This window comes from Anneissia japonica, unplaced genomic scaffold (assembly GCF_011630105.1).
Source record: "Anneissia japonica isolate Jap-2015-1 unplaced genomic scaffold, ASM1163010v1 scaffold288284_len1145801_cov181, whole genome shotgun sequence".
In the NCBI taxonomy this organism is placed as follows: Eukaryota; Metazoa; Echinodermata; class Crinoidea; order Comatulida; family Comatulidae; genus Anneissia; species Anneissia japonica.
Genome location: NW_022712730.1, coordinates 721,479 through 739,659, shown reverse-complemented (window position 1 = coordinate 739,659; position 18,181 = coordinate 721,479). Strand labels below are relative to the sequence as shown.

At 32.4% G+C, this 18,181-nt stretch overlaps 1 protein-coding gene across 2 annotated transcripts in view; it reads right to left on the bottom strand.

Annotated features, from left to right (window-relative positions):
• Positions 1-3,660: 3,660 nt before the first annotated feature.
• The window catches only part of LOC117108120 (dachshund homolog 1-like), a 68,488-nt gene continuing 53,967 nt past the window's right edge, over positions 3,661-18,181 (bottom strand). The window contains exons 6-9 of one of the 2 annotated variants that reach the window (XM_033250065.1): positions 9,769-9,852; positions 8,838-8,990; positions 7,876-7,980; positions 3,661-7,070 (exon numbers count right to left, since the gene is read on the bottom strand). In XM_033250065.1, coding sequence (XP_033105956.1) covers positions 7,027-7,070; positions 7,876-7,980; positions 8,838-8,990; positions 9,769-9,852 — 386 coding nt within the window. In that variant the 3' untranslated portion in view covers positions 3,661-7,026. Of the gene's footprint in view, positions 7,071-7,766; positions 7,981-8,837; positions 8,991-9,768; positions 9,853-18,181 lie in introns of both variants that reach the window. The other variant, XM_033250064.1, reaches the window with a different exon arrangement.

Below are 18,181 nucleotides of genomic sequence, written 5' to 3'. Positions count from 1 at the left end.
ATGAGCTATGGCTCATACTTTTTTTTTTGGACGATTTTTTTGACCACAACATTTTCTAGTTGTTTCGTATTCCATGAAACCTACAGATCACGAGAGTCCTCTGTAGGTTGATAAATGCCACTTAAATCCTCGTTTTAAGCTTAAATAACGATAAATCGGATGATACTCAATTAGGCCCATGTGGCCGAATCTAGGAAAAACGACCAGGTTAAAAATTGACCGATTTGCGTAAAAAACCATGAGCTATAGCTCATACTTTTTTTTGGACGATTTCATTGACCCCGCCATTTTCCAGTTGTTTCGTATTCCATGAAACCTAGAGATCACAAGAGTCCTCTGTAGGTTGATGAATGCCACTTAAATCCTCGTTTTAAGCTTATATAACGATAAATCGGATGATACTCAATTAGGCCCATGTGGCCGAATCTAGGAAAAACGACCAGGTTAGAAATTGGCCAATTTTCGTTAAAACCATGAGCTATAGCTCATACTTTTTTATGGACGATTTTTTTTTACCCTGCCATTTTCCAGTGGTTTTTTATTCCATAACACCTAAAGATCACAAGAGTCCTCTGTAGGTTGATAGATGCCACTAAAATCCTCGTTTTAAGCTTAAATAACGGTAAATCAGATGATACTCAATTAAGCCCGTGTGGCCGAATCTAGGAAAAACGACCAGGTTAAAAATTGGCCGATTTTCGTAAAAAACTATGAGCTATAGCTCATACTTTTTTTTGGACGATTTCTTTGACCCCGCCATTTTCCAGTTGTTTCGTATTCCATGAAACCTAGAGATCACAAGAGTCCTCTGTAGGTTGATGAATGACACTTAAATCCTCGTTTTAAGCTTATATAACTATAAATCGGATGATACTCAATTAGGCCCATGTGGCCGAATCTAGGAAAAACGACCAGGTTAAAAATTGGCCAATTTTCGTTAAAACCAGCTATAGCTCATACTTTTTTATGGACGATTTTTTTTACACTGCCATTTTCCAGTTGTTTTTTTATTCCATAACACCTACAGATCACAAGAGTCCTCTGTAGGTTGATCAATGCCACTAAAATCCTCGTTTTAAGCTTAAATAACGGTAAATCAGATGATAATCAATTAGGCCCATATGGCCGAATCTGTGAAAAACGACCAGGTTAAAAAATGGCCAATTTTCGTAAAAGACCATGAGCTATAGCTCATACTTTTTTTGGACGATTTTTTTTACCACCCTTTTTTCCAGTTGTTTTGTATTCCATGACACCTACAGATCACAAGAGTCTGTAGGTTGATAAATGCCACTTAAATCCTCGTTTTAAGCATAAAAAACGATAAATCGGATGATACTCAATTAGTCCCATGTGGCCGAATCCAGGAAAAACGACCAGGTTAAAAATTGACAAATTTTCGTAAAAACCATGAGCTATAACTCATACTTTTTTTGGACAATTTTTTTTACCACCCTTTTTTCCAGTTGTTTCGTATTCCATGACACCTACAGATCAAAAGAGTCCTCTGTAGGTTGATAAATGCCACTTAAATCCTCGTTTTAAGCCTAAATAACGATAAATCGGATGATACTCAATTAGGCCCATGTGGCCGAATCTAGGAAAAACACCAGGTTAAAAATTGGCCGATTTTCGTAAAAAACCATGAGCTATAGCTTATACTTTTTTTGGACGATTTTTTTGACCACGCCATTTTCCAGTGGTTTTGTATTCCATGACACCTACAGATCACAAGAGTCCTCTGTAGGTTGATAAATGCCACTTACATCCTCGTTTTAAGCTTAAGTAACGATAAATCGGATGATACTCAATTAGGCCCGTGTGGCCGAATCTAGGAAAAACGACCAGGTTAAACAATGGCCAACTTTGGTAAAATCCATGAGCTATAGCTCATATACTTTTTTTTTGGACGATTTTTTTTTGTCCACGCCATTTTCCAGTGGTTTTGTATTCCATGACACCTACAGATCACAAGAGTCCTCTGTAGGTTGATAAATGCCACTTAAATCCTCGTTTTAAGCTTAAGTAACGATAAATCGGATGATACTCAATTAGGCCCGTGTGGCCGAATCTAGGAAAAACGACCAGGTTAAACAATGGCCAACTTTGGTAAAATCCATGAGCTATAGCTCATATACTTTTTTTTGGACGATTTTTTTGTCCACGTCATTTTCTAGTTGTTTCGTATTCAATGACACCTACAGATCACAAGAGTCCTCTGTAGGTTGATAAATGCCACTTAAAACCTCGTTTTAAGCTTAAATAACGAAAAATCGGATGATACTCAATTAGGCCCATGTGGCCGAATCTAGGAAAAACGACCAGGTTAAAAAATTGGCCAATTTTCGTAAAAACCATGAGCTATAGCTCATACATTTTTTAAGCTTAAATAACGATAAATCGGATGATACCTTCAGATCACATACTACCGAAAAGACAATGAACCATTCCGCTAAGCCCCAACCCTTAAAGGTATTGTGCCATAACAACTCTACATGCCTGGAAGTAGCATCTGGCAACCACTTCCCATAGTGGACGACTGGATACCTTACCCATGCTCTGCATGGTTGGGGCAAAGGGGGAGCAAATTTTGCTAAAATCAAAGATTTTTAAAAAGTTTAATTAATTCCTAACAGGAGCTTGAAATGCATAGGCTAATAGTGCAATACAAAAGTATATGGTGAAACATTTGAATGACAATGAAGTGCAAAAATTATTAATATATTTTTTAGGTAAAGTATGTATTTTTTTTAGGTAAAGTATGTATTTTTTAAAGTAATAAAAATATGAGAAGAATTGGTCCGGCCAAAGGTGGTGCGGCCTCGGCGGTTCCGACGGCCCTGATAGCTCAGTGGTTTTTTAAACGATTTTTTTTTTACCTCGCAGCTTTCAAGTTGTTTTGTGTTCTATGGCACCTAAAGATCACAGGAATCTTCTGGATGTTGATAAATGCATATATAACGATAAATCGGATGGTACTCAATTAGTTAAAATTTGCTACCAGGTACATCTCAATCCATCTTAACAGATTTCTACCAGTATAATAGCCTATTAGTTCTTAATGATGCGACGGAACAAGTTCTGATTGTGTGAGAGGCTATTAATCTTTAAAATTGTTTATCCGCATTCATCCATTTTTCGTTCGTTCATTCATTCATTCAATTACTATACTAATTAATTCACTCATTGATATTTTGCAGGTCAATTTATGTGTTTGCAACGTCTATTGTCAAGGTCCCTGTTTAGATGTCTGACCAGAGGGCGCTCTCCAGGTTCATGTCCAGACCCTGTCTGTATCTCCCCCCTCCCCTATGTCTCTATCCGGGTTCTTGCTGTGGTCCATGTCCAGGACCCTGTTTAAGTGTCTGTCTAGGTTGTTGATCAGATCCTTGTGTAGGTCTGTCCAGGTCCCTGTTTAGATCTCTGCCCAGGTCCCTCTTTAGGTCTCTATCCAGGTCCTTGTTCAAGTCCCCATTTAGGTCTCTGTCCAGGTCCCTGATTAGGTCTCTGCCCAGGTTCTTGTTCAGGTCCCTGTTTAGGTCTCTGTCCATGTCCTTGTTTAGCTTTTTTGTTTATGTCTGTGTCCATTTTGATGCAACTAATGTAAAAATTAGAAACATTAAATAATACTCAGGTGACATTAATTAGACAATGCTCATCTTCTCAGTCATACAAAACAATTAAATTTATTGTGCTATCAATTCGGCCATAATAAATTAAACTTTATATCAAGATATACCTGTCAACACACTTGCAGGACACTTGCTTGTTATCAGCAACAACATAATCATTTAAACTGACAATTAAAATATCCTAACATATAATTCGCAAAAAAAGAAGAAGATAAAATAATACCTAGTCTAGAAAACCACAACTTAATCAAGAAATACAAACTAATTATTGTTTCACATTATATCTCCCTAATTAACAAAATGTTAATACCTGTACCAACAATTCGTACTGTATGTAGTATTTACACTAAACCTAGCACACTTTATTTGATTGTCCTTTAATCAATTATAAATCAATCAATTAATTAATCAATCAATTTGCCAATTTACTCTATACAAATATTATTTATTAAAATTATGCATACACAGACTCATTTTGAACTTTTTGCAAATCAATTTCTATGAAGATAATGATGAAGATGATAACAGATGATGATGATGATGATGATGATGATGATGATAAAACTTATAATCGAATTAACAGGGTCACAAGTGGAAAAATGTTTGTAAAATCAAGATTCTATTCCATTATAATATAACATGATTATTTCATTATTTTTGACACAGATTATCTTAAATTTGATAAATCAGCTACAGAATCATCCACTATTTTCATCATTTTTGCAAGAGTACTTTTATGGGGAGGGGTTGACAGTACAGGCATACGCACTCTCACAGTTATGAAAAAGACAAAAATATTGATGTCAACTTGAAAAAATTCATCATCATTTTCTTTTGTATTTTTCAGGGGGGGGGGGTAGGGGGAGGGGTCACAGATAAAAGTATGTTTTGTACTCTCAGCAAAATGATTAAAATAATGAATGACCCCCTACAGCAAATCAATCATTCGAAATAATTCTTGTGTTATTATGACTCATTAAATAATGCTACGATTATAACTCTAGAGGGCAGCAGAGGTCAATAATAAGGCATTAAATAATTCTGTTTTTAAAACAGTTCATAAAATGACACACTGCACATAAAGGTATCATTTAAAGGGTCATGTAATTCATATAAATATATAACAAATTATATATATCCTTACAATGGGATTACCAAATGTTGACAAAGAGATGTAACAATCATTTTATATTATTTCAGCCAAATCAAAAGACAATATTACAAAGTTATCAACAATTTTCTTCAGATCCATAAAATTTCTCTTTAAGTTGCATGAATCAGATGAGAAGCTTTTCAAGGTGGTAATTTGAAATTAACCAATCGGATTTGGTTAAAAATTAGCAATCAAACTTGCCCATAATCAGCCAATCATTTTACGTATCTGCAATTATTGTATGAGAATCTGAAAAGATGTAGCTTAGGTAAGAACTTGTATTGTTATTTTAAATCTTCTTGTTACTTCCAACAAATTGCCCTTCTTAATTCATTGTTATTTAGATAGATTGATTGAGGGGGCTGTAATTAATAACTTATCAAACTTTATACAAGGGTAAACATGATGAGAAATCCATCAAATTTCATATTTTCTAATGTTTTTGTTTGAGAAGGAATGCTACTGAACATAAAGCCACACAACTGGTGTCGAGTTTGCAATAACCCAAGTGCACTGGCTCAACTTTGACCTTTAAACTTAACTAAAACGACAAGCAATCTGCGAGGGAACGTCAGGTTGTGTCCGCAGAATTGAAATTGATCTTTGTACAAAAATGATATGTACAACAATGAGCCCTGAGAAAACATTTAACAGTACTATTTTACTTTCTCAAAGGCTTGTAATTTCTAAATTTTCTTTTCTGAATAAGGGGTCCCAAGTTGGAAGAAACCACATTTCAGAGAGATTAACATTTCTTAAAACATCTTCAGCCAGGCACCTTGCTATTTTTCAAATAGAAAAGCTGTTTTTGTTGGAAGATAATTATATTTATCATGGTAGTAAGTTACAGGTGGAAATTTACACACTTTAACTACGGTTTTTATAACTTGTCATCTCCCAGTTGGATGTTTGTTTTTGCCCCATACGTTTACAGTCAATCTACTGCAAATTTAAATCATATTTCAAGACATTTTGTATATCATTAAAGCTTGGTTTCCATACAGTCACTACACGCTATCACCGACAGCTTTCGGTGATGCCGATTAGTCGTATCGAGGAGCCTTCCGATTGCGCTGTTACGCTAATGCATCAATTGCAGTAAAAAACTGTGACGATTATATTTCAACCACGCTTTAGTGTATAAACAATAATTCACATACTTAAACAGTTGTTCATAAATTTCCCAATCAGATGTATTTTGTGCATTGTATCATGTTTTTAAAAAGAAAATATTGAAATTACAAGCAAATTTGGAATCTTAATCTAAATTTTAGCAGAGGTCTACTCATAATGTGTCTGTTTTCTAAGCCTTTTAGCCTTAAAATGTCTACAAAATGTGCTTAAATCAACTGTACAGAAATAAAGACACTTATTTATCTTATATCGGCAGTCTCACAAGTGTTAGTTGGTAGTAACCAAATTGTCATTCTACGTACAAATAAAAATTTGGCTTAATTGCTTAATTCATCTTTATGCAGTTTAAATCCTATTTTGGTAGCTGGTGAGATTTTAAAAAACCGGATGATCACCAAGTTTTTCATCAATTAACTAATCAATTAATCATTCAATCAATCTGCAATATAACTGACATTTACATAATATGTCAATATAACTGACTGACTATTTACAGTAAAATTTGTTGTAGATTGGCTTTATTGGGCTTTTTTCTTTGGCAATTTATTTTTAATTTTTTTTTTTCAATAATTATACCGTCATTCTTTAAACATTTTTATCCATTTCATCACAACTTTCCTTCCATACTTTGTAGTAAGGTCTTTCCATTCTCTTGCAGGGCAGTACAATTTTTTTTCCTTTTTTGTGTACATCTGGGTAATTGAGCCCAGCTCATCCCATACCCCTCCACACTTTACTTCCGGCACAAAATTTTTTAAAATTCTAAAAAGATCATTGAATCTGTACCAAACTTTAAAAGAAACTTCTAAGTATCAACGCTTTCTTAAAATTCATTTAAAAAAGGAATTTCTCATAAATTCCTATGTCCAATATTGTTTACATATTTAAACCATGAACGTTTTAAAACAAAAACACCGATTGCTGCATGTATTTAGATCTCTCTCTATATTGGATGACATTCTCCTGCTAAAACAAAATGTTGACGAAACATATTTTTCAAGATTTCATCGCATGAACTCTCTCTTGTCAGCGGAATTCCATTTACAAGTCTCCAAACAGTTTCCACTTTCAAAACAGGTGGGCAAAGTCTAAATGTAGCACCTTTAACTATTGTGAGTGGTAGAGGGAGCACTTGAAGTAACGGTGAACATCTGAGAATAAAAAAGAACAAAATAAGTTGTTTAGTCTTGAAATCAGAATTACAATACAGTTTTCTTAAATATAACAAATAGTTAAATATGATCTAATACCAGATAAGAAGAAAGAACTTATTCATAGCATTAATTAATCATAAATAAACTGCTGGAATTAAATTTTAAAACTTTGTGCCGTCTATCACATTTTATTTGACAAAAACATGTGACATGCCCAAATAAGGTCATGATGACATCACATCATGACTATATAGAGGCACACCATGGCTATATATGGGCAATCAATTTTTTTTATCTGTGTCTCATTGGTGGTTGACAATTTATTTAATCGTTTTATATATTTAATTAGAGACAGAATAACATAAAATGAAAAAAGGGATTTTAAAGATTTATTTGCTTTTGTAACTCATACTGAAACCTTTATAGAAATATAAAGAAAACGAAACAAACAGAAGTCATAACAGAAAGATAGAGAAGAATGAAAATAAATGAAAAATGCAGAAAACAGAAAGATATTCAATGCAATGTGGACAATCGTAATATGTACAAATATTAAGATTGAAAGACAGCAGGCTATGTTAGTTGATATGGAAAGGTCAAAGGTGAAATATTCAAGAACCGGAACACAAGATGGTATGAGAACACAGCTGACAGACACAAAAAGCTTCCTCGCAAAATCAGGGTGTCCCTTACCGCACGTGTCCAAGGGTTTGCCTACGGGTCTGGCTGGGTGTCTAATGATACTCTTCAGTGCGATGGTGCTCATACACGGGGCGGGTAGGTGACAGACGGTAGCTCTCACCTTGCAATTTACGGTCCATTTCATTCCGTACAGATCTTTCCATCTCGTGTTCCATATCGACACTCCGTATGGATCTCTCCATCTCATGCTCATGGGGTATGTCATCTATTGAAAGAGAAAATGATTGCATACAATTGAATAAATATAAAAATAATGGTAAGAAATAACCAATATTTGTTTTGTACAATGTAGAAATTATGATTCTAGATGATCTTAATACTAAATCACTTTAAATATTTTAAATAAATTTGGAAGAAAAAAACATTGATACCATAGTAAGCATATTTTAATATAATTATAAATTTTATTATAATTTTACTGTTTTAAAAAAAATGTTAATGTTGTCAAGAATGAAGACAAATAAAAATTTGCTTTCATTGTTGATGTTTAAGGGATGGATTTCTGGCAGCTATTTACATCTTGTGGGAATCCAGTCCGTAATTAAACGTAAATCCTCCCTGGATATTTTCCACATCCTCTAAACAGCTTTCATCTTTGAAATTGATACGAACACAACAATAGAGAGAAGAAATCACTGTGAGTCAAATATATCGACGATCATTAATATCTTTACTATGTCTGTGATATCTGACAATACTTGAATCTAGTTCTGTGTTTTGTCATTTCCAGTTTCTATTAACAATTGGATATTTGTGGAGATAATTAGTAAACCAATCTATCAATTTTAGAAAATAAATTATATATTTTTAGTATTTAAAAAAAATATATTTTACACTTTTCTTGTAAATACCCAAATACAATTTAATTTAAAATTTGAATTTGTTCATTTATATACAGGAACTTTGTGAACTTCCTTACTTGCGTTATATAAGTATGAACTATTATTATTTATTATTGCATTTTAATAAGATATAGTTGTGGGTAATTAAAAATGTCAGTATCCAAGAATTGTGGGTAAATGAGTGTTGTTAGTAACTGAGAATTGTGGGTAACAGTCTTACCTTGGTCTCCATTTACTGCCCTCAATGGCTCGTTTGTGCTGATGTGTTTAATAGATTCGTCTCCAGAAATGCGACGTTTCTGTTCAATTTCCAACTCCTCTTGTAATCGCCTCTTAGCTCGTTTCTCTTTCTTCAACCTCTTTTGAATAATGGCTGCAAAAATGTGTTTAAAATGAAGTTATTATGATATAATCTTACATGTTTATCACAGAAATAAATTGTATTTTATTACCTAATTAAGGAATGTCTGTTTATGAAAAAATTAACGTGGGAAAAATTTGGACCAAACAAAAGGGAATAACAGTTTCTCATGTTGGATGCATTTTGCATGTGTACGTGATTGAATTTCCACCATTTCACTTTTTCTTTCCCTAAAACTTACGAAGATTATGACTCTAGACACATTTCCATTTTTCGAATTGACCTTTTAATTGCTTATTGTTGTAGTACATTCTCAACTTTAATTTCAATCCCTTCCAGAACTAACGACTCACAGATGCAACTAGCTAACAGCAAACATATCGTCCCCCAAGACCACATACAACATTTGACAGAAAATTGATCTCTAAAAAAAAAATCACTGTCGACCCCCAGTCGTTTATTTGTGGAAAGAAAAGGTCTTGACCCTGTCCTCATTTTTCTTTTAATTTATGAAACTAATACGCCCGATTATGTCTCAATTTCACTCAAATCTTCGGCTGATCTTAATTAATTCTGCTATTTTGAGGTTTGACATCAACATATTGAGAGCTTGAGAGCAAGTTTCTTTACCAATACTGATGCTATTTTAAGGAAAACTCTTTCAGAATATTTATTCTAAATTTAAAGAAAATATTGTTTTATTTAACTAATTATGTTGCTTGATTAGAGAGCTTGAAAGAGAATTAACATTTGAAAAGAATATTTATTAGTTCATTTCAAAATTTCTTACCTATTCTTCTAAGTTCATTCTGCAATTGTTTCTCCGATGCTTCTCTTAGCTCTCTCTCCCTTATCAACTCCATTTTCATCTCAGCTAAGAAGAAAAAAATACCATTTTAATTATATGTTTCATGTAACTATAAAATTATTACATACATTAATAAGTTATGTAATTATGTGGATGTGACACAGCAGTATGGAACCAAGCTTCTAAGTGAAAGATAGGGTTCGAGTCTAAAATTATCCAATATTTTATGTGCCCCTGGAGAAGTCATTTATCCACACTGTCTCTCGCCACACAGGGGAATATGTTTTTATGAAAATGTGCGATTACCAGCTGTAGCATTAGAGGATACTACCCAGGGGACTTGAATATGTGTTTGATCCGATGACCGGGGTGACAATGTGAAGGGCATGGGAGGTCTTGTCATAATGAGCTATATACAGTATATGACTAAAACCCTGTCCAAACTATCACATTTTATTTGACGAAAACATGTGACATGTCTAAATATGGTCATCATGACATCAAATCATGACCATATATGGAAATTATGTAACATGCTATCTACACGAAAGTAAAGTTATGATGCTTAAAAGGTTTTTGGTAAAAAAAAAAGCGCTGTTCAGACTTTAAAATTTTATTTGACAAAACATGTGACATGCCTAAATATGGTCATGATGACATCACATCATGACCATATATAGGCACACCATGACTATATATGGGCATACAACAGTTTTTTGTCAAAAATTTCAACTCTTACAGGATTTGAACCCAAAATCTAGATATTAAGAAATGGACCTTTTGAAATGAGAGGTCTGAATTTTCAAGGAATTACAGCTCATAAATTGAAGATAACGTCTGTAGTCAAACCTAAAAAAAATCAATTGAAACAGACATGCTTTTGAACGAATCATACGTTATCAATTTGCAATGAGACACAAAACGAAACAATTCTGTTTTCACTGAATTACAAACATTCTACTATGAAAATCATTATTTTGATTGTCAGCCAATTGAAGAATCTTGAAAAAATTAAGAGAAACAATATTTCTGCTGACCTGGGAATACATTTTCATGTTTGAATTCTTTTAATTGTAAGCTAATAACTTACCTAAATGTATAAAGTTAGAGATGCAAATATTAAGTTATATTGTTCAATTTGTTAGCACAGATAAACTAAGAAGAATTAATGACAATAAACTCAAACAAGGCAATATGACTCAATAATAGATTTCCTGACGATCAGATAAATGATCGATCTATTGACTATTTGACAAGTATTACAAGTTTGCATTGTACTTTGTTAACAAGGAATATATCTAGTTATAAATAGTATTAAGCAATACAGTCATCGACTGAGGTTTACAAGTGAAGTTCGATAAACTCAGTTACTCTTTCGTTTGAAATATAATTGCTAGAATTCTCTGTGGGAATCGAAGACAAGGAATCGTAATGGAGAGGAAATTTTTAGTGCAGTGATTAATTATTATACATCACAATTATGCATCTGTTTCTCCTCAAAATAACCAGAACAATAATAAGGTATGACAAGATAAAATCAATGAACATCTACGAGTGTTTTTTTGTGAAACAATTAAAATCAAAACCTGTGCTATTTTAAAGATATCAGATGAGTAATTTTTGACTGGACAGACATTAAATTTATTCTCGTGATTGCTACGGTAACGGTGTAGACTAGAAAGGAGTAATAGGCGGGGTATTTGAATTACGGTCTGAGGGTCAGAAATGTCAAATCAAATTTGCCACATTAATACTGCAAGTCAGTCCTGGTTGATTTTTTTTTCTTTAAATGTCACCAAAATCAGGTCAAGCATTAAAGAAAATCATTTCAAAGATGTCATTAAAATCACTATTTCCTTTGGCAAAGTTTAAAATAATCCCCTTGGCAATTACAGTTAAAGACAAGTAACTTGAATCAATGAAATTAAATAAACATATCATCTACAGTCAAAATTAGATTATTCTTACATATTTAGATAATTCATAAGAAATAGAAATATGAATTAATACCTTTTAAATTATTAATTAAATTTGTACATATTTACAAGTTGTCATTTGTCATTCGAAAAAAATAAATCTTACATATTTACTATATATTGAATACTGTATTACTTGTTATAAGTAAACACCCTAAGTAATGGCAACTGATAATGACTGTATATTTATTAAGCACATATTACAATAGTCTCTATGCGCTTGAAATGTGAAGTAATAGAGAGCGAGTATGTAAGAGGACATTTTTCAAACCATTACTAATAAATGACTAATAATTAAATGATGTTTCTAATCATAATTTCTCCAGACTTCATTAAATCCTGTATGGTACTGTATAAATATGTATGGTAAGTTCTTTTTCATTCATTCATTCATTCATTTTCTAGTATATTGATATTGGTATCAATGTAATATTCGAATATGATAAGTGAAACAGATATTAATAATATATTTTCTATAAAGCTAGAAAACTAATTTCAAATACGTTCTATGTATGGCAAAACAATATCTAATCTTATCTATACAACCTTAACCAAGATAGCATTAGGTGATATGTGTCTGTTTGCAAAAACTTCGCAAATGTTGTTAGACATTTTTTCCCCGAGTTTCATTTGAGTGGAGTTCATGTTCTATTTCTGTCGCCATGACCGATTACTCTCCATATAATCATCTCCAGTTACAACATTACTTTGAACTCTTCAACTTTTAACTACATTTTATTGTTAATACTACTAAAGAAGCACATACAGGAATGTGCTATTAATATTGTTCCATGATATTAATAATAAAACTCTGCTGGATTAAGTTCTGACTCCATCACAAATCATTAAATTCATAATTTATGTAGTTTTGATATTTTTTTAAACTGGAAATAATTAAAATATTAAAAAACTGAATTGTGGTTTGGTGGTTGAGTGCTCGGCTTATAATAAAAAATTCCTGGGTTCAAATCCTGGAAAACGCATCCCAGTCCCATATCAGAAACTTGGTTTACTTTGTAATATAAAATGATATTTGTATCATTTTATATTATATAATTTTATATTACATAATTTTATATTAGAATTATGTAATATAAAATGATATTTGAAAAACTATATTAGAAATTTTTAAATCACTCTATATTTTCTTCAAATGTATACAACTGAAATTTAATATAAAAAAATCTTCTTGTTATACTATATATTAAAATATAGTAATCATAGTGTTAAAAACAAGAAATAAATTCAATTGAAGGACCAAATATTTTATAATGTGAACAAATTTTGAATGATTATGCATTTTGGTTTGACATAGTTTAAACTCGAGTGACGTTGCAATAGTACAAAGTTTGCTGTCATCATGAAATTATTGACTGTATTGGCTGTAGTAATACAACCATCATAATCGACAACAGCCCCATGCCTGTCACAAACCGTTAGTTTTGATTGGCCCATAATGAAACGTGCTTATCTACAGCGAACTAATTTGATTATTAAATATTGTTACGTTTTCCTCCGACGTTCCATGCCTAATGAAGATACCATTGATAAATTTTGATTTTTTTAAAATTTCTTTTCTTAAAGACAAATAGAAAATAGTTGCTACTGTTTAGGTGACCTGGGACAGGAAGTTATTCAAGCCTTGTGGGAAATAGCGCGTCATATGTGCTCCCATGAGTTACGTAGAATAGTAGTAAAGATTGGAAAGTAGTGCAATTCGCATCATCATCAAGAAAATCTCGTTGTGGTCTGGTTTATATTTATCATTCCTTTATTTGGGGAATGATGGCGTATAACTACAGTGCGTCTTTTCTTGGTCGTAAGCAGCTGTTTAAAAGACAATTACTTAGTGTTTCAAAGGTTTGGTCACATAGAGCTGTTCGACTATTATTAATCATTTCCCATGTTTTACAAGGGGCTTGCGTTGATGATAACTTGCCAAATTTATTTTCCTATGGTTCAGGGAACTCTGAGAAACACGATGATTTTGTTTAATCACTCTCAGGGAACAATATTTAAAATTAACATCTAAGTAGTTGCAGTTATATTTAATAAAATTATGATTTTTTTTTTCCCTTTTTAATCTTTGATCCATAACTTTAGGTATTTCCTAAACTATTGATGAAGCTGAATTCCATTATTTTAAAATTTAATTCACCAAACATTGGGTAAGTCTTAACACATTATTTCATTCAGGTAGAAATATAGATAAAAAACATTGATATTATTTTGTCAGAAGTATAAAAAATAAATTATATTTCTACCATTAAAAAAAATAAAACAAAGATAAACACAATAATCACTTTCACAGAATGGACACATGACATGGGAAGTTATAATGGCAAACTATCTTGATTACTTACTAAAATCACGGGGGAGGGGGGGTCACAGAGACCATCGATGAGGGAGGAAATTAAACAAAATTTACCTGCATTACCTGTCAGAAGTAATTTTACTAACTGAACCAATCACAGGTACTGTTAAATCTTACAGCCAGTCAGGTGGGGAAATGACCTAATAACTGACTTCCAATTTTTTGTCGCACACCTGTCTAACTTCTCGCTCTGGCGCCCTCTTGTGACATCATTTGCTCTAATCAAATCTATGACCAATTGCTAAACTCGAAAGTAAATCTTTGTGAATCAGCTGTTAATGTTTTGTTTGATTCTCATTTAAGCCAATTGTTCTGTTCCTTCTGCTTCAAATTGATAATTGTGACGATAAAAGCCAGAAAACTCTCTAGTGCCATCTATAAATATGATTTATAGATATATATATATATTATAGCATGAAACCCTTAGGCAACATATAGTCATAGACATATCTTCAAAATAACCACAAGTAGAAAACTGTTTGTTTACATATAGTCTCTTTAACATATGTTTCTATATATGTGGTGACATTAACAAGGGCCCTGGGAAGGACACAGTTGTTAATTCACGCAAATAACTAGATTAATAACAAGACAAATTACCACTCCAGTTGCCCTTATGGAGAGCCCTCGTAAAAATCCTGATCGGGACATCAAATTGGTTAAACAGTTAAACATGTTTTACGATGTTTGGATGATTATAGGCCAATATATCGTGTCTTGGTTACGCAAACATTTAATGTATTAGAGAAAATCAAAGAATATGTATAGCATTCATTGTAACATGTTTTGAGCATGTCATTAATGGATAGGTCAATTAATGAATCAATCATTAATTAATTCGTCGGTGGGAGTTGCAAAGTGCTTTTTAATTATTCTATTGTATCGCTAACATCCTGGACATCTAATGTTCCATTTGGTTTCAATGACATTATTAGCTCAAGGGTTTGAAACAAAGCAGTGAAAGAAAACCTATCAGATAAAATTTCATTGACCTTCTATTTAATATCATATAAATGATTATAGAAGTTATCAATCTTTTATTAATTTTGAAACAATGCAAGTCAAATTTATACCTTATTAGTGCATAACAATGTCAATTCTCTTCCCCTTATATTCATATTTTTTTTTCTTTGTTGTAAAATTAATGCTGCCATTAATACATTACCATCTGAGATGAAGAAACACCTTCACTGTTTTTTATATGTTATTATATGTTTATATATTTATATTATAGTTTATTATTGTTTCAATTCTGTAATTGGTAATTTTCATTGCTGTTGGATTTTGAGCAAATAAAATATAGAATCTGTGCATTTTAGATCTTGCATCAAAAGTAGGCCTACACGGATTTTAAATATCCAAAATGTTCTATCTATTCAAATTACTTCTCCGTTACCTCAAAATCCCATGCAATTTTGCAATCTTAATAGGATCCAGATACCCTTTCCTAACTGGAGATTATCAATAAAAATCAAAGCGAATTAAACATTAAGTCAACATTAAGCTCTGACAGTTTGTTTAACTTATTTTTTTGCCGTCAATTCCACAGAGACGCGGCGTTAAAATAAGAATGTTGTACGCTTTCTTTAAGATATCAATGATGTACCAACCAATACAATCTTCACAGTAATTAGAGCATAACTTAACTAGTACCGAGTAATAAAATTCTATGAAATCTGTGTCAGCAGTGAATAAATCTGGTAAATATCCCTTCTGCGGCTTTGAACAAAAAGTCACAGTACTAAGACAGTTAACTTGGGCTGATTGGCGAAATGATTGGCAGGCTACAATTGGGTTAAGTAATAGTTTTAGTGATGTTTAAGACCCAGTAGAATCCTCATTGCGCACCAAACAAATGCATATCTTTTTTAGGACATTTCCTGTCTCTGGGGTTTATTCAAGGTGAGAGGCTGTGATTCCCATTACAACAATTTCATTGCACATACAAAGACTAAGTTACCAATAGAAAGAATAACTCACACTTATATTTCCTATGTTTCTCAAGAGGGATTATGTCTACAGTTCACCAATGTGCCTTCTCTATTCTTGAGTAGAATATATAAATACAATAATACATGGAGGACTTTGGCTATTATCTTTTTTTATACATATTCAAAAGAATCAGGAATTTACAACAATTTCTCTGTAGATAATATTCCCTTCTCTTTTTCATAACAAATTTCACACTTCATTTGATAATAATGAATGAATCAATCAATTAATCGGAGATTTATATACCGCATGTATATATTTTACATAGGGAGATGCCCGCAGTGCTGCTGTCTCAAAATTACAATGCAGGTAATACCAATGAAAAAAGAAAGAAAAGTACTAATGAAGAAGAAGAACAAACACTAATGATAGTGAGAACTTGAATTTGAAATGCACAACCAATTCCTGAGTAACTTTTTTTATCTTAGATGTGAATTATGTCAGAGAATAATCTGATGGGATTCATTCAATGATTAATGCAAGCTAATGGAAGGAAGAGGGGGCTTTCAATGTGTCCCCCAACATTAATCTCCACCACTGGCTACCCACATAATCACATGTAACAAACCAAATTACCACAGGATCGGAAACATAGGTCGTTGACATGTGATTGACCCAACCACCCCTCTTGTCCCTTTTTGTGGGGAGCACAATTACAAACTTACAATTTGCTAATTCTTCTTAATCACCCCTATTTTCAGTAAATTTGGTGGTTTTGGTATTTCCCTGGTGTAATGACATTAGCATTTATCCCCCTCCTCTAGCATTTATCCCCCTCTCGAACATCTACGTATCTTTCTCTGATATTAATTGTTTACAAGTGAATGTTCAATGTCACTGGAATTAGGGGTGACAGTTCACAGCTAAGCAAACATAAACAGATTGGAAAGCTTTTTCGTTTGCACCTTTTTTGGATCAATTAAAGGCGAGAGCCCCAACTGAACATCTGTGAACTATTGATATGTAGAAATTCAAACAATTTATTTTTAGATGTATAAAAAAAAATAATCATTCAAGAATGAATTGGAGTATAATCGTTGACAGACTAGGGAAAACCAAAATGTTTGTTATTTAGTATATAGAAATAAACATCACATTGTTATCGTTAAAACAATCAGTGTGTGAAAATCTGATAGTATTGTGCCAAACCCCTAATTGAATTTGTTACCCCTATTAGTAGATATTTTCCTCCTCAACACTTCTTAAGGTAAATTCTCACTAAGTTATAATTATATCTATATTTTTCAAGAATAAAAAGAACATAATATATCTACAACCTGTTGCTTTTTAAAAGTGGAAAAGGGGAAGATGGGACCTGTCACCAGGCAGGATGCAAATACAGGACTACTGTAGTGGCTACACCTAAAATTGCCAGCTAGGCTAGGCTAGGCCTCAGAGTGAAACCTTGACAGTACCAAAAGAACAACTTTTTTCTATGATTAACTACATACTAATTGTGGCAATGTTTATGTTGTGAGTAGAGTTGAAATGCAGATTTAATTATGGATAAAGTACACCATTTATACTTTTTGGCTCTGTCGTGTTAAGCTGTTAAATTCAATTAACTAAACTTTAATGCAATCTATTTTAATGAATTCATACTTTCAGAATTATTATCGAATGCAGACTTGATAATAGAAATTGCATTTCATATCTCTGAAGATATTAAAAGGGCGTATACACAAGTGAAACATTATGCAAGAAAATCATTCAAAATTGAGGTGAAGACTTATATTTGGAGATGGGTTTAGATACCTGCCATCAGTTAGAAAGTACAAATTTCAGTCAATTTTCAGTCAATCTAATATAGAAAGAATAAATTGAAATCATTGATTGATTAATATAGAAACCATCTGTCATAATACAATTTGTATTATTAAATTATTATAGAATGTGGCAATCGTCAGACTGTATTTTCATTTTCTGAAATAAGTTACGACATCTGAATGGTTATCATCAAACGAATTGTCAATGAATTTTGAAAGCGAGTGTTTATTGTTGAAGAAACTGTCAAATATCAGTCCATGACATAATTTCTACCTAGGTGAATGAA